The sequence below is a fragment of the Bombus fervidus genome, chromosome 5 (assembly GCF_041682495.2).
Source record: "Bombus fervidus isolate BK054 chromosome 5, iyBomFerv1, whole genome shotgun sequence".
NCBI classification, from domain to species: Eukaryota; Metazoa; Arthropoda; class Insecta; order Hymenoptera; family Apidae; genus Bombus; species Bombus fervidus.
Window position 1 is genome coordinate 15,467,138 of NC_091521.1, and position 23,869 is coordinate 15,491,006.

The following is a 23,869-nucleotide window of genomic DNA, read 5'->3' on the forward strand; positions in this document are numbered from 1 at the left end:
CTTTTTTTTTTTTTTTTACAAAGATAACTTTTCAATAGAATTAAAGTACGCGATAAATAATTATGGAAAATGCAGATATATTTACATGTATATACAGTATACTATTTATTGTATCCGCTTATGAACTTGATCTGAGGTAAACAGAGATTGTAAAAGGAGCTGCCGACGAAATCATCCAAACGTTGCCATTTCACCCAACGGTAATTCTCTAATTGTTCTGTTCCTGTTGCTCGACCAACGAAATGCGGATCCACGATTAACAAATAGGTGTTGTTTGCACCCTCGTGGATTCCTACAACGCACTTACTTGAACAATCCCTATCTCCTCCCATCATGATTGGACTACCGAATTCCTCGAAGTGACCCTTGATAGCTGAAACTTGGTCCCGCAAGGCTCTACCATTTGGTACATGCACGATTTTACTGAGAACCTCGTACAAGTGATTCAATACAAGGCATACCTACAAGATAACTGACATTAGCTTGTTTACTTCTATTTTTGGTAAAAGAGTAGATACTGCTTATCGGCCGTATCGCTAATGGACATAAATGTTAAAAATAAAGTTCACGGAAATTGCGTTTAGAACAGTTTACAACACTGTAGAGTATAATCAGAAATCGTGGTACGAACAAAAAGAAGATATTTTCCTGCAGGTACGGGTGAAAGATCTATCAAATTAGTATTATCTTTTTAGCTGTTTCTTATAAATAAAAGGTAAGTCAAGTGCGCGTGTATCATTTGATGAATATTAAGTAGGAATAAAAAAATGTTTTTCAGTGGAATGAATAAATTTGTATCTAATACAATTTCTGAATATAAAAATTCGAATTACTTCTGCAAGGAAAATCAATACCTCTCTTATTTCATCAGGATTTATGATACAGACTGTATAATTATTATATACATATAATTATAATATATAATATTATATATTATATATATAATTTTTCTGTATAATAATTATTCTTCCAAGATATTTTTTCGGTAATTCTTCGCACATTGGCTTACTTCGAAACTCCCTATCCACTCCCTCGATCCAATAAATGATTGTTCCTTATCATCCAGCGTGACGAGTACTTCCTGTATACGTCTGATATTTGGGACGGATTGGTCCAAGTTCCGGTTCCTTATAACCCACGAGCATATTGTTTGCAGAGTTCTATATCCACATCCCCAACCCTAAATTCAATATTTCATCGTTTCTCTCTTTTCTCCATTGATATTCTCTCCAAAAAATAACTTCAAATTACAGACCTTATCGTTAAAACCATCGCAACCATAGTGCCAATACTCGTAATCCCCTTGAACGAAGAAACTTTGACCGACTTCCGGCGCAGGGATATCACGGTGGACGTTTCTCAATAAATCGCTCGAATAATCGACGGTCATCGTTATCTCACGAAAATCATTGGACAATTACCCGTTTCGTTCCATCCAACGAGCCACGTAAAGCCACTCTACTTTCGCGTCTGTCGTAACCGCTTCGAAAAATCCTTAAACAGACCGTGGTTCGTACGGAATGGTAAATAGAGCGCGAAGCTTCGTATTTCCCGGTTCAGCAGTAATTCGCGGCCATTCCGTGTATTTTTCCTTCAACAACCTAACCTATCCAACTAACTTGCTCACCGTACCGTCATCGTTGCAATAATGATTCAGTGAAAGCGACTGACGATCGAGAAAACCTTTCGTAATCTACGATCTACGCGTCCGCATCGTCGTTCGAAAGTCGTTGTTTCACGAGTAGAAGAGGAAGCGCTGCCTTTATGATAGGCGTTAAGTCGTGGCGTCACCTGCGAATATCTTCTCTCGTTTCTCGTCTACTATCGTCGTTCTCCTCGTATAAACGTATATTTGATACGGACGTGAAATCACGTACTACGCGGTCACGCGCATTTCGTTACGCGTTCCTCTTACTGGTTATCAAATACACGGTTCTTGGTAGCTCGGTGTGGCGTTACTGCGAGCGAAAAAAAGAGAGGGACAGAGTGATCAGCGTGAAGCTGACCGATAGAATGGACACTGGGATTTCATAGCAAAATGCCAATCAGACCAGGCGACCGTGTGTGGATAAGACAGACGGACAAATAAGTGCGGTAGCAGCGGAAAATAACTGCGCGAAATTATACACGCCGAACAAAAATTCGAAACTGTGCGGTGCTAGGAGCGAGTTATAGTTTACCTCCGAGGAAGATGAGAACGATAATATTATGCACCTAATGGGTAAGTCGCGTAAATCTTGCCCGTGAACCTTATTCAATTAGTGTTAATCTATTCGAATGTAATTTCTTGATTTTATATGCGGTGGCATCGTGTCAATTTGACAGGTACACAATAGACTTACCGTTTATCGATTTTCCGCTGATTAAACAATAAGAAAGAGTATTTATTTCGTGGGAACAGTTTCGGGGTTAGTTCAGTGTTTATTTGTCGTTATTTTGGTCAGTCATCGGTTTCTAGCGGGTTTGAAGGTCGTCACTTGGGAATATTGCCAAGTATTTTAGGTTATGTTTATTATGTCACCTTAATTAGCAAGCAATGCTTCAGAAAAGTGAGTTTGAATGCTTTGATGAGATAGATAGGAATTTCTAGTTTATACCTTCTTTTCGATTGAATAAACATACGATTTCGTAAGCGCGATTACGCGATATTTACGTTGTAGACGTTACTTGTTATACTTTACATTAGGATGACACATACTGTCACTTTTTTGTTTACCAGTGTAAAGTTGAGAGATGATTCACATGTAAAGTGTGTAACAAAACGAGAAATATGTATGGTGCAGTGCGCGAAGAGGTCTCTGAAAGTTGGTTACACACGTATGATCTGAGCAGTACAATGATTCCTAATGTTAGTTCACCGATGGATGATGAGGAGCATTTTTGCAAGATGATCCTGTATAAAGAAATCAAAGATTCAAGGTAAGTGTTAATTTAGGGATGTTTTTACAGATCTCCTGTACCAATTTATTTTTTGTTTTCCAGAGTACGAATATGGGACATTGTCATATTGATACCAAACCTCTTGTTTCTTTTATTTATCACAGTGAGATTTAATAGAGCACGGCTTAAATTACGAGCAACGAGTAGTCCAATATTTTTAGCATTTTATGGACTTGTCATTTGTAATGTAGTGATTTCAGTGATAAGATGTATCGTTTCAATGACTGTAAATGCAGCAGCCACTGTCGGTGGCAAGGCAGACAAAATACTGTGGGTAACAGTGAGATTTTTCCTGTTGTCCACAGAGATGAGCGTGGTTATATTTGGTTTGGCTTTTGGTGAGTTGATTTTGCTTTTGTTATTTAAGATTGCTTATTTAAAAAAACTCCAAATACATAACTATTTATTTGTAGGACATTTGGATAGTCGCTCAAGTATTCGTAGGGTATTACTTGCCACGTCGTTTATAGCATTGGCTTTTACCATAACCCAAGGAACCTTGGAGCTAGTTTTACCAGATGATACATTCCATATCCCTAGTAGAGATTTTTATGTGTTTGGTCATGGGGGAATGATGTTTTGGTTTTGCAGCAGTCTTGTTTTCACAATGGTAAATCTATAGTGAAATAAGCATCGATGCATATTCACTGCAAACAATCCTAGTTATTATTACAACCTTGTTACAGATATATCTTTTTATATTAATACTGCCATGGACACGGTTACGAGACCGTTTAACCCTTCCAAGTACGTTGATCAACCTCATCATATTCAGTGCTTTATACGTATCTATATGTTACAAAGTATATTTTTTTTTGCAGCAAAAAAAAGTTTTTACATTTACGCTGGTACATTAGCTATGCTGGACTTAGTACAATCAATTGGAGCAGGCTTTTTAAATTACACACAAAATCCGGTAGGATTATGTGTCGTGGATTTCACTGCTGCAGTTTATTTGACACTTTTTACACCTTTGGTTTATCATACATTCTTGTCTGAATTTTTTGGGTAAGTTACTACATATGTCCAAAAATAATTTAATATCCGAGAAATTGCGGACAGGGACAAATGAGAAATTTTGTTACAGAGTTTCACAACCTTCGATAATGTTTTCATACAAGGCACAAGTAGACGATGCAATGGATGAAGACACGGTGTCATTGCCGCATCAACAGAGCTTTTCCTCGTTAAAAACAGACAGCGATTATATTTATCAGGTCCATACTCCATCTATTCACATGCCCTTGTATGGTTCGCAAGTGTTAAAATCATCCAGCTCAAAACATGAAACCTCCCTGCACTCCTTAGCATCCACCAAAGACTCCAGAACTGGTAGCGGATGTATCTACGATTCCCAAGCCGCTTTATATCGATCCACATCCGGCATCAAAAGCTTTTCCAGGCGCCTGAGCACAGAAAAAAGCACTTCCGATCTCAAGAACTATCCCCTAACGAAATCCGACAATTTTATCGCTTCCAAAAAGAGCTCGCTAGATCTAAAATTGACTCACCATACTTGGGAGAGCAGGTCTACATCACAATTCAAGTACGGTGGGCCTAGTAGCGTCTCAAATTTGCTTTTCGCGCCAAACACCGCTAGCAGCTTTTTGTATAAACCCCGGTTAAACGATAGCAACACTAATTTATTCTCCTTAACGAGAAAGGGTAGCTTGACGCACGAACGACAGAGATCTGAAAGTAACGTATCCGGTAAATTTTTTGAAATTCCACCGCTAGAAAATACGTTGCAATCCATTCTGGATAGCAGTACGCCTCATCAAGAGTCTTTGACGAAAGGCAATACTACTGCGCAAGATTTGCAAAATATACAAAAGAAGGAATCGAGTCCTTTGAAGCAGTACACTGGCACTGCAATGTCTGAAGTCGATGTTGAAGACACATTGTCTGATTCAGCAGATACTTCAACCGTCACGCAACATTTATTATCTAAGCCTGTTTCTTCAACAAGCGAAGAGGTATACGAAAAACGAAGGAAGCAAAATACAAAGAAAAAAGTGTCCGGTGGACTGAGTGATTATTTATTATCTCTGACAACTTCGAACACTCAAAACAATGAGAAAAATATCGAAGTAAATCCTAGTCCTTCTCCCCCCCATTACACTAAATCTTATATGCAGAATGAATTGCTGTAAATATTTGTTTTAATAATCGGTGTAAAGTCTAAGTCACTAGTTTTATATAAGAGAATTTTAATCTTTTAAATTCGATTCATTTTATCAATTAGAACAAAGTGAATTATCCTTTGACACGGAAGAATTATAACGCGTACTTGTTAAATAACAATATAGATGTATCATAGTGTAAAATAGAGGTGCGCACAAGATGCTTTACTATGTGTACATATATAGCATGTCTAGATTTAATTAAACTCATTAATGTAGCTGATGCACTTGGTTTTATTTATTTACATTAACTTGGCAGTGGATAACGCTAATATTTTTGTTTTGTGTAGCAACCAACATATTCCTCGCATCAAACTCTATCGTTCGCTTTTTTTTACCTTCAGAGAAGAAAAAAGAAACAGAAAAGACAAAGACACAAAAGAAAAGTGTGATATATGAATTATTTGCACTCAGCTTGAAAGTACACAAACCTTATGTTATGTATAGTAGTGGAAATTTTCACTGTATAATGTCTTTGCACGAAATCAAATTTTTATCAATTTTAAAGACTTTTAAAGTTCTTAGATTTTTTACGATCATCCAAATTTTGTTTATGATGAAACGTTCTATATTGTCCGCTGCCACTTCTCACAGCTTTGTTAAACAGTGCAACGAGAACTGTTCTTTTGTTCGCAGAATCACAGTGTCTATGACTCGACCCAGTTCGACACAAACTCCACACCGGTGAATCCACTGTACGCGGCGTCTCTGCAGAGTCCGGATAGCATAACCGGTTACAGTATAGATAGTCAAGAAGGCCAAGCCCAGGTGAACGGTTATCAACAGTGAACGAGCTGATCGTGTCTGGCGTGATTCGACTTACAGTTACGATCACGAACATGGATCCAACGATTCGTTCAACGATCGAGTTCAATTTCATTGAAAGTGAACTACTGCGCGAAATCCATTGAAAAAGAAAAAAAAAAAACGTGTTCCATCGTTCGATTCTCCCCTTTAAAGAATGAAACTAGAACGAAAGAACCCCGTACGATTTCACTGAAAGAATCTAGTCGCTACGAACATTTTTAGAACAGTGCAACGTTGATGAAACATTCTTTTGATTTCATTTTTATTTCTTGTGATAGCATCAAGATAAAATAAGCGGTCGTGTGCTATTTTGAAAAAAGGATAAAGTTGAGTTTCTTATTCTCCGTTCAGGCGAATAGAGTTTCGTACTTAATCGATTAGATGATTCGTACTATTAGGGAAAGTGTTTAGACGATGTACGAAAGAAAGCATTTTATTATGTCGACATCGAAATGGTCAGCGAGCTGCTAACTTCTCGAGACAGATTTCATCAGTTGAATTCGACTTTCGACAACTTGCTTATCGTTTCTCCGTCCTCTTCACCAAAGACAGGCCTTCCCGGTCTCTCTAACTTTAGCGAAAGATCTGAGCACGATCCATGGTGAACCTCCCTCGCTATTTTCCTACTTTTGCAATTAAGAAAGCATTTTATGAACGACGAGCAAGGACAATATTGGAGAATGGTTCCCGTGACGAGCATAAAGATTTACTCGCGAGGATCGAAACATGAAAAACTTAGAATTTTAAGGAGAACTCCTCGATACTTCGTTTAAACTATTTACGAAAGACTCCATCCATCGTGTAATATGTATATACACCCTGTATTCTAGTGTAAAGGATCGTGCTATTTATATACTAATATATTATATTATATATATATATATACAAGAATACATAACGTTATATTTATCGATATTGTATGTCCGTATTTGTGAACGTGCTAGTTCTGGCAGAGCCGCATCGGACACGACAAAATTCGTCTGCCTTTTTCTCAATTTGATACGTAAAACGAATCATTCAGAAACCAGTGGCGATAAGTAATCATTGATTTTACTCTAATTAATATCCTCAGAATGTAATGCGTTAAGACAATTACGTTGATACGATATAATCGACATTTTGAGGCATTCCAAACGGTTCCTTTTAATCTTTCTTCCCCCTCGTATAGATCTGATCCCTCTACATCGGTCATGTTTAATGCGAACCAGCCAACGATTTTTGTACTATTTTTAAATGTACTTTAGTCAGGAACCAAAGTCTCAAAATTCGAAATCACTCTTCAAAAATGTTCGTTCGATGTGGTGATTTTAAACTCGTCTCGATAATTCGATCGCTCCTTTAGAGGATCATTGGCGGTAATGATCGAACAGCAATATACACATTACACATCCTTTCGCGCATTTTCTAACGTTCAGATCCGTACGGATCTGTGTAAATACCACGAACAGACTTATCGAAAACTCTCTGGAGGCCGAATCTCTCTGTCAATTGCAATGTCGATTCACCCACACTCACACGTACACGTAATTAAACACACTAACTCGTTCTACTCTAATTCTACCAGGCGTTCTCTTCTAATTATGTCTGACCATCGTGATCAGGCTTTTTTTTGTAATTGTCGGGTGGAATGTGAAAGGCAATACTTCGGATCGCGTAACATGATTATATATTTAATGAAAATAAAATTACATTTCAATCGAACGCTTCCAGACTTTTCTTTCTCGTCTTTACGAATCCCATCCAGTCAAGCCTCGTACAGACAGAAATACGATTACCAGAAATACCGTATCTGGATTCAAATCGATCGATTTTTAACGAAAAACGAGGAACTATCTTGTATTTATAAGATTGGCCAATTGCTGGGATACAGTGTTTCTAGCAACTGTATCTCAGTCTATACGAGCCATTACGCATTAGAAAGAAATTGATATATTTTTCGTTAAGCTACAATTAACTTCAGTCTAAAGATAAACTGATCGATAATTAACTAATAACCAAACCATCGTTCAGCGATAATTTTTACAAAATCATAGGATGACAAATAGAAGACCAGATTACTTGCGAACCGATCGATATCAATATTATCTTTCCACTGAAGCTAAAGCCTTCAGCTTCTATCCCTATTGCTATCTTTAGCCGAAGACTATGTATAGTCGTTGGAGCTAGAAACTCGGTAACACCGATATCACTGAGTAACTTCACGGTGGTTTCCAGTATCTCATCAACCTTAACATATTTCTCCTTTTATAAACCTTGATCATTTTCGATTTAACTATTTGGATCCGACGGAAAAAGCTGATGAGAGTTGGTAATTAAATCGATAAAAATTTTTCGACATCGCGTTCTGTCAAACGAACGAGATTTTGCAACAACAGCGACTAGAAAGGTTTGTAAGGTGGATAGACTCGAGCCACTTAAATTTTCGCTACACGATAGGATCGCGGCTATAAATACAAAGTGCATGCATGCGCATTATTCGCGCTCCAACTTGCACTACCTTTTCATGGACAAGGCTACCGGGCAATGATTAGTCACAGTACACCGATCATCGGCTCTTTCCGTTCGATTGAGCTCCGTTGCACAATATCAGAGTGCAGTCTTTCTCGCACGAGCCACGAAAGAGTGCATCAACACCCGTTGTTTACAAAAACAGGCAACAGGCTGGTCTTCCTTTCGTTTTATTTTAATCGCCAATCGCTGGGCGCTGGAACAAAATTTTAACGACAGTTTTGGAAGAAACTCGATATTACAAAGAAAAAGATCGTGTAGATTTTTAACAACCTTTTCTTCCTGCTAAAGAGCAATGAAATATTTAAAGAAGTCTAGCCAGTTATCTCTTCATTCAGTGGATATATACTGAATATTAACGATGTATGGTGTTGAATAATTAAAAGAATTCTCGATTAAATAATTATCGTTCTAGGCGAAATAATTGATAGAAACACCATGAACGGTACTTTCTACTAAAGGAAAAGAGTTGATACGTTAATAAACGTCACAAAATATTCGAAAAATATTCGACGTAGTTTTAGCCGGAAAACAAAGCACGAAATTCCTCTTTATCACTGTCAGAATCGGTTTCAATAATTCACACCCCTGATCGATAATACCGAATTGATCGTAAAATATTCATAGTCTACGTATGTACAAAGTGATACTACCCAAAAGGCTCAATGAACTCAACAAAATTTCGTATATTGATATTTCTCCTTATGCATGTATATTTTCATATTATATATATATATCAAATATATAGAATTATATATATAGAATTTCTTTTTGCTTTCGATAAGTGAATAATAATAATAATAATAATAATAATAATAATAATATATATCGAATATATAGAATTATATATATAGAATTTATTTTTCCCTTCGATAAGTGAAATATTTTTCCCCCTCCAACAATGCCTGAGAAAGAGAGTTTTCAACGGGTGGCGAAATATTTTGCACGAGACTAAGTTCACGGGATATATCGTACATAGTTATCCGCGAAGGGATGAAGAATTTGTTACGTAAATGAGTTCTTGACCAAGCAGAGGCGTGTTATCGAGATCGAGTAGAGCGCTGCTTCTCTCCTAATGATACCGGCCTAATTAAGTCTTGCTTGATTTTAATCAACCTCCCGACACTAGATGCCGAGCAGTTTAGACAATGTCGCCGGCTGCAAAAATAACAGGGAACTGGCCTAAATACGTCGTCAGTGAAAACTAGATAATTAACGACAGCTTTTATAATCTGCTGTTGGATGTTTTTCACGAAAGACAGGAGAAGAAAGAACAGTGTACTATTTGTTCGAACCGATGAAACTGAATGAAGTTTGTGAGGTGCATATAATATGCTAATGTTGAGATGATACGTCGATGGACCTGCGACGTATTCAGAATCCTTGATACCGATCGCTATACGTTGGAGGATTCGTGCTATAGAGAAAATGCGGTTTTGGCCAGGATCCAAAAAATGGGATTGTATCACGTCGGGTCGCGTTTAATACGTGTGTATTTGAGTAGGATGTAACACGCGTGATATCGCGAAACATAGCTCGTTTCCTGCTACATACCGTAGGACGCTTTCATTCAATGGAAATGTTCGGATTTATCGTGTAGAATCGTTAATTACAATTACTGCTGTGAAATTACGTATGGTTAATGTGAAGATTAAATTTCTAGGAAAGTAACATTCTGTTTATCGTAAAAGTGCGAGCCTTCTTCTTATAAAATCACCAATTATGTATAATTACATTTTTAAGAGAAACGTAGCTAAAGAATTCGCTTTACAAAGAATAACAAATTGAATTTCTTGTTTGTTGCATAATTATAATTCTCGCGTAAAAGTATCAATTATGCTTAATTTTCTGAAAAAAAAAAAAAAAAAATAGCTAATATTCCACATATTAAATCTAAATACCAAATTACGAAATCGAAGTAACGTTTAAGTCGGATTTTTTTCTTTATTCTAATACCGTACTTTTGATTTAAATGGCAATCTGTTCTTGGCAAAATATCATAAGCTTTCCATTTGCTTATAGAAACATAACTCTTACAGAAGGAAAATAGAAGAATGGAAATGTTATTTTACGACATTGGATGGTAAGCAAGGTTAATTGCCATGTGATGTTTCTTTATAGGCGACACTTGCCGTTTATTACGCAGTGAGACACGTTTTTCTCCTGCAATGCTCTTTTCTACTTAAAGAGTCGTACACGTTGTTCCACGTGCGCGGCAACTTTCTATCAGACTTTTCGTTCTTGGAAACTGGCCTGCACCCTCGAAAGGCTTAAGAGCGCGAAACAATTCTTCACACAGAGAGCAGTCGGCTTCTTACATATTTGAAAACAAGTTGCAACACTAGAGAAAGGCGATTTTGAAATATTATTGAAAGTGAAATCTAATGTTTATTTATGAATCTAATGAAATACGAGAAAAAGTAGTTCCACTTTCGATATCTATCGAGTCGAGTAAATTATTTTCTTCCGCTGAATATTATTCACAAGAGACTCGAATACGAATCTCTAACATGAAAATTATTTCGACACGGATGACGCTCTATTTTCCCTGAACCACAGAAGAATTTTGAATAATATTTTATAAAAGAGATACAATTATTTTTTAAACAATATCAATTTTTTATCAAATAGAATATTCAAAAAGTAACGTAAATAATTCAATAACGATGATACTGTGAATTGACCCGAAACCAAAAGTCCTGTGAATCTTCCATTTCAATTCGACACAATTCCTAAAGAATTTCCGACTTTCCGTATAACAAAATCTTTCTCCAAGTTGATTTATTACCCCAAAAACCATGTTTCGAATATTGAAAGTCGTGTCAACCGAACACCCCTCTGCTCGACGATTTCTATTCTGTTTTTCGCGTTTGGATGTTCTCTGTTCTCCGACGAAGCTTGGGATGTGTTTCTTATGCCGGCCAAACGGCGCCTGAGGACCTACTTCCCGACGTCCAAGGATACTTTGACGATCAAACAAGAAACTCACGTGGACGTCTGACGCACTCCTCCAAAACATAGATTCTACCATTAAATTCGACGTATATTTTCAAAATACAAAGCTGTTTTCTCCTTTTTCTAGATATTACGTATTTCGTACTTTGTTCGACACAAAAATACGTACGACCTCAATACGTTTTCATCGCTAAGTCATTTTCTATTTCGAAAGCATATTCTGTAACATTTACTTGCGTTACTTGCGTCTTTTAACAAATCTGTGTCGTTTATTAAGCGCGTGTGCGTTTACACCTAGTGGCCAAAACTTTGGAACCGCTACGCGTTTCGTAAAACTCAAGAATTTGAAGAAATCTCAGCTTGATATTCTCTTGCTTTAAAAGACTCTTTCGAAGATTAAAAGTCCGTCGCGTTAAAGGAAACTGTTGTCGTACTTATACCATGGCACTGATTTCAAATTAATAACAAAATCAGCAAGAGGTTCAGCATAAATATGCGAGAAAGAGATTCCAAACTTCTAGATGATAAGGTAACGCGTGAGTACAGGCCTAGTCGATGTAATCCAGGGGATTTGATGATCCGGTTGAACAGGGGATTTCATTGCTGTCCGAACAGAACTTGACACGGGCACACACTTTCGGATAAACGCATGTTCGCTCGTCTCCCATCATCTCAAATTGCAATCAATAGATAGACGACGAGACGGCGCCGAAACGCGTCTTCATCCAACATGTTCAGAATACAAATAGAAGGTGTCCTAAAAGTTATGCGACAGGATCGCGCGAACTCCCAGGTCCTGTTGTTCGAACCGATGTCACTTTCGCCACCATACAATGTTAACGCGGATGTGTTTGCTCAACCACTCGAATGTTTGACTTTGCTACGCGCGGGTTGTTCGATGTTTTAAATTGATTCGAGGTATTCGACGGTGAAGCTTCGTGATAACGTCGGTCAGATTTTTATTTGACAATTTCTGCTTGATAAATTGAGCGAAATTTGTAACGGATATTTTGAACAAACATTTTTCAAACGATAATTACAGGAATATTAGCATTTATGAAAGTTTTATGAGACCCCTCGTTCTTTGTTCGATATCGAGAAGGGATATTATTTAAATAACGAAAGATTGATCTTTAATTTCCTGAATTTATAATATCCGGTGTTTGGGGAATAAAGATCGATGTATTTAGACATCTGTATTTAGATATAGAGAAAAGATATATTGAAATAAGAAAATAGCAATTTTCAAGTTTTTAAATTTACGATATCACGTTTACGGTAAAGACTAATTTTTGTGGTCAGATCGAACGCAGAAATATAATTGAAATAATAAGTTGTTTCGTATTTTTAGATTTAACGATCGTGAATTTGTCACGTTTTGAAATTTATAAATATACAAAAATCGCGGGAAGAAGATACGACGAGTACACTTTTGTAAATGTTTACTCAATATCGTCTTATGAACAAAAAGAGATATTTTAATATATCTTGCAAATTGAAGAGTAAAGAAATTTTTTGTCCAGAATAAGTAATATTAAATCGAACCTAGCCAGACACTAAATCTGTACGTTACTACTATCGACACTTTGACTAAAGATTTCTGATTGACTCCGCCTCACTGAGGCGGCTCTAAAGAAACTATTCGCAATTGCTCGAGATGTTATATCCAGCTGAATCTCTTTGTAAGAAATTTTACAGCATTTTCTCACTCTCCAACTATCTTCGGAAAACATCCCGTACTATACAAAGGGATATAATTTGTACTCTTAAAAAATTAGAAACCATCCACCGTCTAACGCATAATGCATCGATAATACCTCGTCTTTTTATGATAATAGCCTTCTCACGGTATTAAAACTCTTTGCTCGTTCGAACGGTAAACATAAAATGTTTAATAAAATCTCCTTGTAAGTACCTACACACACAAATTTCGTTGCTTTGCGTTATAGATAGTCATCAATCTTTTAATTAATAAACTCACGATATTTTCGCATAAAAATATCGTCGTAAAGGCTATGGCTTTAAATAAATCGTTTAGAAATCATTAGTCGTTAATTTCGTCACTTTTTTTCCAAAGATAGTTATAGATCTATTATTTCATAAACACGTGTCTCTATACAGATATTATTAAAGGCGTTATGATTTTAGATAAATGTTGTGAAACATTTCCATGAAGCATCGATCGATGTAATTTGAATGAAAGGTTTTCTTATTCGCAAGAGAAAATTCATTTTTTTTTTTTTTTTATATATCGTACGGACAGTTTCGTAATAGCCAACGATGTTTCAAAGTATTCGCATTTCCACCGTGAAATTAACACTGATATAATTCCAGTGTCGTTGTGGAAAATTTATTGTCGGCCTTTATGAATTCATTTTGCGACGACGCGGATTCTCAAGCGGATAACAAAATGCGAGCGACGCGGTGTAATATCTCGGAGGCTTTTAAATTTGTGTGAACGGCGCGAGAACACTAGCCGTAATTTTCGTCGTCGTAACGACCGGTAGGCTCTCTGTATTTCTCGCCTCTTTAATTACTTCGATAAACAGTTGTCCCCTCGTGTAAAACACGATCGAATAGGGTAACAGAGAGGAGCAGGAGGAGGAGGAGGATTAATGAGAGTAGGAGGTGATTTAAATACCCTCCACCGGGTTTCTTTTGTACTATCGTGGAGGAATGTTTTGTTAAAAAAAAGATAGGGGAATATCAAAGAATATTTCCACGGTTTCGCGATACGATAGACGAACTTTGTTAACGACATGTTTAATTAGAGGCGCGTTTATTTAGAAAATAACAATGACGAGCGCATAAGTAGAAAATGAAAGGATAAATTCGAAAATTCAATTAATCGTACGATGCAAAGTTTTATTTCTGCTTTTTCTTGGAAAAAATATTTCCTCGCTTTCGCGATACGATAGACGAACTTTGTTAACGACATGTTTAATTAGAGGTGCGTTTATTTAGAAAATTACAATGACGAGCGCATAAGTAGAAAATGAAAGGATAAATTCGAAAATTCAATTAATCGTACGATGCAAAGTTTTATTTCTGTTTTTTCTTGGAAAAAGATATATTTAGGATATATGTATTAGTTATACGCTACGTTATGAAATACAGATATGTTAACAAATATTACGTCATATGTATATTTAAGAGATAGCGAAAAGGACAATTTGCTAAAGTATATACTACGTAATCGAGACTACTACAAAAGCAAACATTTTCCTACCAGCAATTTCGATCAATTTCACTCTACGAGAGAACATTGCCAACCCTATCTAACTTTCACGTTGCAAACTTTCTTCGATTCTTTGCTGCCCTAAGCCATTAAATACCAATGTGGTATTAATGGAATTTTTTATTTGCAACTTTTATCAATTTAATTCGCGTTGTTCAATTCCGGTTTTAACCATTGTAATCACGGAAGAAACTTTTAAACATTCGTTTAATATCTTTTCTCGTTATTTCCTCATTTATCTGAATCTAACAATTTTATGAAATTATCAATCGAAGTACTTATAGTACTACAGTACTTGATACAACACCAAATTACTTTATTAGGTTGTCCGAAAAGTTTCTTTCGTTTTATAAGGTGATAATAGATGAACAACAATTTCTATTTTATATCATTTTATTGAATTCTGTGTGATCCATTTCGTTCTATTTCTATTACTATATTCGTGCATAATTCAATAAACTAATATAAAACAAAAAACATTGTGCGTCTATTATTTCCTCATAAAACGAAAGAAACATTTCGAACAATCTAATATTTACGTTTTCCAATACCGACGCGTTTATACAACTTTTACGCATTATTTCACTGTCTGGCTCTTAATAGACTAATTCTCCTTGTATCCAATCACTATACGCATAACAACGTACATCGATTACGTATCGATCTTTTAACGTAAAGACATTACATGTTACATACAATGGTCAATCCTGCGCTGGCCATCGAAAGGAATTCTATTTGACTTCAATCCTCCTTTCGCCTGATCAAATGCAGACAAAAAGAAATAAATCGTACCTTCCTATATATATATTCCAATAATCCTTCTCTGCCAAAGCTACCTATCCAAATTTCAAATTCTGCTAACGTCGCTAGCCATAGCAAATAAAATGAATAAAATAAAAATGAAAAATATTTTCAATCCTCGGGGTCGTCGTGGAGGCAAAAGCACCTGGCCTCGGTCCTTCCAAGCTCGGGAAATTAATGAAAAATATTTTCAACCCTCCACGTCATCGTGGATACAAAGCACCTCGCCACGATCGTCGTCCTAGCTAGGTAGGACGGGAGGTGAATGGGCACGAAGACAAAGGCGGGCCACTCGAGGACGCAGGAACGCGGAAGCGGGCGCAGCCGCAGCCGCGGGTAAGTTGAGCGCGATGAGCGCCGACGCCGGCGAGGGCGACGCTGTGAACGCTGTGGCGACGCGGGGATGTCAGTAGAGATGCCGCGTCCGCCAGCAGCGCGTATCGACGACGGTGTCAGTTGGCCCGACGGGGTAGCATCGGGGTGGTTCTAGGCGAAAGTACGGCGAGGGGCGCGTCAGGACGCGGCTGACGCTCACGCGACCGACCGAGCGTCCTGCGACTTCCGCTTCGACCGATTCGAACCCATTTTCACCGAGTTCTTCTTCTATTTCATCCAATTTGTCCATCGAATCGACACATTTACTCGTTCGATTGTTTCGAAGAATTTTGTTCATCGAGAAAAAAAATTAAGGATCAAGAAGAAGCGAGTGAGATGAGAAACCAGAATGCCAGGAACGATGTGGTGGAAGAATTCAGAGATAAAAAGAAAGAAACGTACGATAAGTAGACGCCGTTCGGCGACGATCACTCTACGCGTCCTTTCTTTCTATCCCCCGAACGCGATCGATTTTATTCCTCGCCTTGGGATGAACGATTCTTCGTGCACGAGCGACTGATGGCTAACCTTTGAGCGCGGCTAACAGCAAGGTAAACATCGTTACTGTGGGCGGCGATTTTTTAAACGCTTCAAAAGTGCCACTCTTCTTGTTGTTCCTAGCTTCTGATTAAACAGACTCGGTTAAGGGCGATAGAAAATGGTTTTAGCCTCGTTTCGCTGATCGAGGTGGCTGATCGTGATCGATCGGTTGATCCGTTGATTATTTGCTACGTGGACTGCTTGGCGGAGTAGTCGGGTGTACGTATAGCCGGAAACTGCTATAACTCGCGAAGTTAAAAGGCGGGAACGACGATGCTGGAAAGCAGCCGCGAGCGTAGAAATCATCGGCGAATCGAGAAACGTGTGTTCGGTCGCGGTTTACCGTAATTAGGAGGATTCCGTAGCTTTCTGCCGGGAGTTCGGTGAAGTAGCGAGCACTCTTTGAATTTTTGATCTGCGTACTCGTTGGAGACGGAAGATTCTCTCGGAGAATGGCAGTTTCTGTTTCCTTCGGAAATGTATATTTCGAGAGTCGTATTCTTCTAGAAATACGAAAGAAAAATTCTGTTTTTGATCGTTACGATCTAGTATCGATTATCGAATCACGTTTCCTCGTCGAAGCAAATAATTAAATTCTTGCAGCGCAAAGACCAGCATCGGGAAAATAAGGAAGATCGAGGAGCACTCGTGAAATGGGAATATTCCAACTTTGATCGAAGAACACGTTCGAAAGTATCCTGGCTCGATTGTCTCAACGATGAATCGAGAAAACGGGGAAGTACGTTTAAACTTCTAATTAAACTTCTAATTTCAAGAAATACTTGGCAGAACGAGCATTCGAATTTCGTTCCTTTTAAACGTCCCTCTCTTAACTCTTCTTTGCTTTGTTTTCCCTCTAAATTCTCAATAATTTTATTACTTTGAACAAGGTTATTAATTTTTACAACGTTAAATTGTTTATTTTGTCATTATTTAAAAACGAAAAAGAAAAATGAAAAATTGACGAGGAATTTATGCGAAATTAATAGATAATATTTAATTCACGTTCAGAAGGTTTTAGAAATAATTGTCTGAATGATAATGTCTGTGTAGCAGCGACCAGTCTCACAAACGCTTTGCGGAGTTTTGCAAAAAGAACCAAGTTGCAAATGTTTCTTTCTGTCCGTGTTAATATACGGATGCCTTGCCGCAGTGACGTGGTGTAGATGCGCGAATGTCACCAAGGTACGTCACTTCCTCTGCATTACGGAAATCCAATCCGAGCATTGTACTACGAAAACTTAACAATTCGATTCACTTGACCGTTCGTAAATTAAGAAAAGAAGGGACTTTGAGTGGTAATTGTTCGTAGGTGATAATCAATTTCTCGAGGTACCCAATTAAAAGCACGAGACACGTATCTCCCTGTGACGATAGCTACATATACGTTCTCGTAAGTATATAGGAAAATCAATTCGAAACACCCATATTTATCACAGAAAAATCGAATTTTTCAAATTAGTTTGTCATAATAAAATAAATTTAATCAACCCTAGAAAATTCGAAATCGAAACGTGGATTTTCATTTAAAATTCGTTAAAATTAATTCTTTCTCCTTGAAATAATTTGAACGAGCAACTTTTTGTAATCTGTTAACCAGCGAACATAGTAAATCTTCATTCGCAGAGATTAAAGTCCATCTGACTAAAATTAATTTGTCTTGATCAACTTTGAATTCCATGAATTTTTCTTAATCTTAACTTGGAATTTTTCAAAATCTTTATGTCCCAAGTTTCCCTAGCCAAACTTTGTCGGTATATTCCGTCTATATAAATACGTATAAACCAATAAATTGAATCTTTTATCGTTGTCAGTTTCGTATCGACAGAAACGGTGAACATTTTGGAATGGAATACGACTAACCAAGAATCTTATTCGACGTAAACTTATTATTCGCGTTACAATATAATAACCGCTGTGTATTTCACATTTTTTCTTATAACTGTTTATACATTTTTCTTATAACAATCTATATTTATATAACGTTCTATAAAGTTAAAGTTTGGCCATTAAACTCTGCAGCATCTTTTACGGACTTTTTATTAAAAGTTAACTTGACGAATTAAAATCCAGAAAGTGTCGTAATGTATCGTAAAGAGAGGGGAAGACAACAGGATGAGAATTTACGCGAAATATTTCATTCTATTGCAGATGGCATTCATAGGGATGTTGTATTTCGTCTATTTGGTTGAGTGTTATCATTCGCCGATCAGGATCGATCTGTTACACGCGGAGAGCCAGGATAGCGTGTTGTTGAAGATCTTGCAGCTAAAGTCGGCACAACCGACCATCTGGTGGAAAGCTGTCTCGTACCATTACGTGCGACGTAAACGTCAAGTTACCCGGTACAGAAACGGAGACAATTACACGACGACGCAGGTAACGCATAACGCGCAACGTGCAACGCATATCTCGTGATCCAGACAAAAGGAAGTCGCGGGATGGTAAATCGTTGATACGCTTCGCGCGAGCCTCGCCGAACCTTGTTGCGAGGACAGATGGACCATTCGCTCTTTCGCCTACTTTCTTTACTAAAATTCTTGCTTAATATTTATTTCATCTGATATTACTAGTAACTTTATACGATATCAACTCTACGCTCATTACGAATTCAGAATTTAAGGTGCAAAGAATTTCTTACGAATCGGCCGCTACGACACTTGAGCTGGTTCGGATAATAATTCGACGAAAAAATGTTTCAAGCGAAAATTCATTGACATCAAAGGAGTGACTCGGCGATCTATACTTTTGCCCAATGGCCCATCTATCCCCGATTTATCCCTCTTTCTGACGCTGTTCGTCTTCCAGGTCTACTACGAAAGGATAAACACCCACGCCGCCACATCTTTCTACTATTACGACTACTGTGGCGTAAAGGACATCAGCAAAGAGTTGATCCTGAATCCAAAAGTGCCGATCACGAAGATCAATCTCAGCAAAGGATTCGCCTTTTCGAACATGAGATCGGCGACAGAATTTGAAGAGGCTAGGTCGAGATTCTTCGCGGAACAAGTATTGGATAAATTGGAATGAACCGATTGGATCGTGGATTTTTGTTTTTATTTTCATTTATGCGAAATTTGAAATTTCCAAAGTTGAGTCCAGGGTATGGTACTTGAGTTTTACACCAAATGAAACGGATCTTTATCCAATTTCTATTTCTCTAATTAAGTCTATGGAAGACAAATTTGCGTAGGAATCCACGGTCCATGAATGATTCTCTTGATTGACAATGATCCAGTGAACGCGTGCAATTCAACGAATTAAGATGTCATATCGTTCGAAGGAACTGAGAGACGATTACATGGAGATGAAAGAAGGTCTAGATCTCGGATATAATTCAAACCCCATGACGCTGGTGGCTGTTCTTGGCAACCCTTGGTTCACTAATCGCTACGTCTACTGGTGTTTGAGTGCTCTATTGCTCAGCTGGCCTTTGAGAGTGATCATAGAGTACAAATCGCAGTATGCTGACTATCAGGTGAAAAGCTACTCCATCAACTACTACCTATAGTCGTAGTTCGTCCGATCCGAATCTAATTTAAATCCCAAATAAAAGTGACATTATCTTGAATAATATGAACAAGTCGAGGAACAAAAATGGCATTACAATTCTCAGATCACCAAGCTCTTCGGAATCAACTACGACACGCCAAGCGGAAGCGAGCCGATACACGCATCCATGAGCCAACAAACTATCAACCAGCCCGGCTCGTACATGCTGGCACCGAGTTACAGCGAAGCGCTTCTCATGGACCCAGCACCGGCCCAACGACCAGCCGAGTCCCAAGACGCAAGTAGAATGGAAATGGTACCGAGTTATTCGGAAGCGTTACTCTATCAGCGAGCAGAGCAAGGCTGCATAGCAACACAGGAAGCGAACGAGGATTCGAACCGTCGAGTAACGTCGCGCGAATGTACCTGTCCCTGCCACGCCGTCTCCTCTACCTTTGAAATAAACGCGCAGGAAGAAGGATCCAGACAAGACGAAGAATACGATCAATCGATGGATCAGGCCAGACAGCCATTGATAGAAACCACGATCGAAGTACACCCTTCGAATTGCACTTTGGTCAGCGAAACGGAGACCGGGAAGTGTGGAAGCTGCGGGAAATTCTTGGTCGAGGCACAGCTAGAGAGCTTAGAGATGTCGAGAGGCGAGTGTAACGTAGAAAATCCTGAGACAAGTTCGATGACGGGGTTGCAGAACGTTAGAAGAGGGCCGAGGATTAGTATGATGCCTCGAGACATGTCTGAACCGAATCTTAGGTCCAGATCGGAATTGATGGAAATTGACACGAGGTTCCTTAAATTGAACGGGCAAAGCTTGAGGAACATTTTAGAGAACGAGCAGGAAGAAGAATTTGGTATCGAGGATAGAGTGGAAGAGATTAGCGAAGATAAGATGAACGAGCCAGAAAGAGGAAGAAACTTCAGGTTATCCCTTTGTTTCCTCGATAAAGCCAATTCCAGGTCTACAGCGGCTGTGGACGCGAGTAGAGGCGCGATACCGAAAAGGATAGCCAACAGAAGCAGGGTAATCGCGAATCCCATGTCGAACGAGACTTGCGGACTGCCCAATTCGACAACGTATTTTTGTCTCAAGTCGATTCTTAAACAGAATAAACGGAGATACACTCTGATTACCGCAAGGGAGCTTCAGGATTTCTCGGACAGGGAGGATGACGATGTGATCAGACGTTTGGAGAATCGATCGTCGTATCACGAGGGCTGTATTCCGGGTTCTGCTTCGAAGAACAGTACCGAGGAAAAATTTGATCTGTTCTCAAGATCGAGAGAAAGCTTGGATGCAGCCTCTGGAAGGACGAAGAAACACTTATTGGAGAATATATCCACGAAGAAGAATGAAGATGGATCGAAACGTGAAAACAACAGGTAAAGTTTTGATTAAGAAATTTGTTTAAAATCGCAAAGAAAATTGCTTAACGGTTTAGTACTAAGGCTTTATTTATAATTTATCTGGTTAAACCAAACCTGGTTAAACAAAGCGAGCTAACGAAGCAAAGCTCAAAGAATCCTTCCACGAATTAAAATTTTCTCCCCACAGAACTCTCATCTTTGCGAGTCCAATACAAGAAGTTTGTCCTGGCGATCCTTTCGGAGGAAAAGACGTAGTTCGAACGCGACAAGAAGTAGATTCCACCTCGCCAGACGAGTCACCAAACCACACAGTTCTCAGCCAACTCGGACGATCTCTCACCTGTGACCGGAAATCAGCTCGACGTCGATTCCAAGAGTCTCGTAGACAACGTTACTCGGACAGCTCTCATCCTTCTTCCTTTTCTTGTCCACTTGATCGTCAACATCCCTATCCATACGCTTTCTCTGCGTCCACAGACGCCGTAGACACCAAAGAATTCGACAAGAACGTTCAACAAACCTCAGCTCGCGTTTACCAACACGCAACGTCTTTTCCACCTTACGAAGGATCGATTTCCGGTCACAGCGACAAATTTACCGATCAGCAACCTACGATACACAGAATTTCTCCGATGAACGTTCCTAGGTCATCGAACAAGGCAGAATTGACCCGTTCATTGACCGAAAGACGAACGAAAACGGTTCGAAACAACGCGAATTTTCGACGAAGCTTTACCGGAAGAGTAGAGGATTACAGAACGGAGAACAACAAATGGGCGAATCTGAATATGGAGACGTCGTTATAACGAAGGGACACGAGATGATAACTATAAATATCCGTCCTGCCACTTTTCAACATCCTGTATATACAGCGTAAATGCGATTTAATCGGCCCCGCCTTTGCTTCGAGCCGGAAGTTGCTCTCGACTAGGAAGAAACTGATCTTTTGGTCGAACTTTGTTTTCCAATGATACCGAGTTTTGTGAACTTCCTTTGCAACATATAATACTTTTTGATCAGTCGAATCCAAAAGTATCTTGCTCTCAAGGAGCGGAGATGGTTATTTTAAATTCGTTGTGTATATTCCAAGGTTACATAAGAAAATTCATGCATATTTTTTTCTTACATTCGCTCACGAAAATATTTGAACACTTGGCACAAAAATTTTCATACCAAAAAGCTTTTCTTATCAAAGGAACCATAAAATATCGTAATGAGACGCAATTCGTAAAAAATTATTCGTTATACGTTATAAAAAAGGTCACGAATTCGGTGTGTGCCCCAAAAACAAAGTTCAGCCGACTGTTTTGTTTTGAAATTCGAACGTGAAACGCTGTCGACCTTGCCAATAGGGGTTGTACCATGGACTGGAAAGAAAATTCTCTGTTTCTTAGTGGGATGTACCTTGCTAATGGTCGTGAGTGCGATTTATAATTGATCCAGCGTCAATTATGCGTGCAGTTTTTGCGCGAGCTTCGTGAGATGAGCTCCTCGAAGAACTCTACGAGATCTTTCAATACAAAATTCAGGGTTAGGAAATTTGAAAATGAGAGCTATTTGTATACAGGCGTTTTTATCCTGTTGTGTTAAGTAAGATAGCATGTTTATGGTTATGTCCGTGGGGTTTCAATTACATTTCGATCGTATTGCTCCACAATTCTCCTCGATAAAGTATTTCGATTTTCGGCTAGTAGGATGAGATTGAACTAATCCCTCGTTATACTAAATATATAGAGCATTTTATATAAAGTAAATTAATAGAAATTAATAGATCAATTACAAAACATTAGGCTAAATTGTTCGCAAATTATTTTGATTCTTAATGAATCGTATTTAAAATATATCATAACCAGTATTAAGGGTGTATAAAGCAAGTATTAAATTTTCAGATCAAATAGTAAAAATTAAAAAGGAGAAAAAATATAATTTAAGAGACATGAATTGAAAAATCACTAATGAAAGTCTGAAAAATAATAATTGTGGCCAAAATATAGATAAATAAAAATTCATTGGCATAAAAATGTAAAGAAAATAAGAAGAATGTATATATTATGAGGGTTGGTTTATTCTTATTCTAACTTCAAAGTACCTCCCTCTATGTTCTTCAGATACATAGAGTATGGAAACCATACCGTGAGGTTAATTCGTACGAACTTACTGTTCGTAAAAAAATGTTCGCTCAAACATAAGCAAGGAAAAACACGTAGATTTTACAAACAAGAAGATATTGAAGCAAAGTAAGAAATATAAGAAATCGAAATAATAATCGAATAAATCGAAAAGGAAAAATCCGTGCCGAAAAACGATTGAAAGTCTTCGCTTCTCCGTGCACATAGAATTACGAAAAAAGTACGTAAGTATATATATATATATATTGTATATATATATACTGTATGTATATTGTATATATATATACAATATACATACACACATATATATTTTTGTCTACATGTTTGCTCGCTGCAGCAGAGAAGAAAGAAGCTATTCGTAATTCCGATCATTTTTACCGGTCTCTCGAAATTTTGACCGAGAACTTTGTATTTATTAGATATACATATATACATATACTATTATTATCGTAATATTATCGCGAGGAAACAAAACGCACCGTTAATGCTTTTAGGAGGATATTTTTCATATA

The 23,869-nt window shown here is 38.0% G+C and overlaps 3 protein-coding genes across 10 annotated transcripts; 2 read left to right on the forward strand and 1 right to left on the reverse strand.

The window, feature by feature from the left end:
* Nucleotides 1-57: 57 nt before the first annotated feature.
* On the reverse strand, nt 58-1,391 carry Ufsp1 (UFM1 specific peptidase 1). Its single transcript, XM_072003406.1, has 3 exons — nt 1,256-1,391; nt 1,010-1,180; nt 58-461 (listed from the first exon to the last, which is right to left on the reverse strand). The coding sequence occupies exons 1-3, from the start codon at nt 1,388-1,390 to the stop codon at nt 102-104; spliced, it is 666 nt and encodes a 221-aa protein (XP_071859507.1). The 5' UTR covers nt 1,391; the 3' UTR covers nt 58-101.
* A 687-nt stretch (nt 1,392-2,078) lies between these two features.
* On the forward strand, nt 2,079-7,631 carry LOC139987292 (transmembrane protein adipocyte-associated 1 homolog). 2 transcript variants are annotated; one of them, XM_072003382.1, is made up of 8 exons: nt 2,079-2,221; nt 2,720-2,919; nt 2,983-3,278; nt 3,354-3,550; nt 3,627-3,687; nt 3,762-3,948; nt 4,028-4,157; nt 5,760-7,631. In XM_072003382.1, exons 2-8 carry the CDS (start codon nt 2,771-2,773, stop codon nt 5,910-5,912), a joined length of 1,173 nt encoding a protein of 390 aa, XP_071859483.1. In that variant the 5' UTR covers nt 2,079-2,221; nt 2,720-2,770; the 3' UTR covers nt 5,913-7,631. The 2 variants fall into 2 exon arrangements, with proteins under 2 accessions (XP_071859483.1, XP_071859482.1); XM_072003381.1 differs by lacking the exon at nt 5,760-7,631 and having other exon boundaries at nt 4,028-5,346.
* Nucleotides 7,632-16,073: 8,442 nt separating this feature from the next.
* On the forward strand, nt 16,074-23,597 carry LOC139987181 (uncharacterized). Of its 7 annotated transcripts, none has more exons than XM_072003134.1 (9): nt 16,074-16,205; nt 16,951-17,086; nt 17,401-17,532; nt 17,660-17,740; nt 18,499-18,726; nt 19,156-19,359; nt 19,634-19,828; nt 19,967-21,243; nt 21,416-23,597. In XM_072003134.1, the coding sequence occupies exons 2-9, from the start codon at nt 17,066-17,068 to the stop codon at nt 22,032-22,034; spliced, it is 2,757 nt and encodes a 918-aa protein (XP_071859235.1). In that variant the 5' UTR covers nt 16,074-16,205; nt 16,951-17,065; the 3' UTR covers nt 22,035-23,597. The 7 variants fall into 7 exon arrangements, with proteins under 7 accessions (XP_071859235.1, XP_071859234.1, XP_071859233.1 ...); XM_072003133.1 differs by having other exon boundaries at nt 16,080-16,358; nt 16,429-17,086; XM_072003132.1 differs by having other exon boundaries at nt 16,080-16,358.
* The last annotated feature ends 272 nt before the right edge of the window (nt 23,598-23,869 follow it).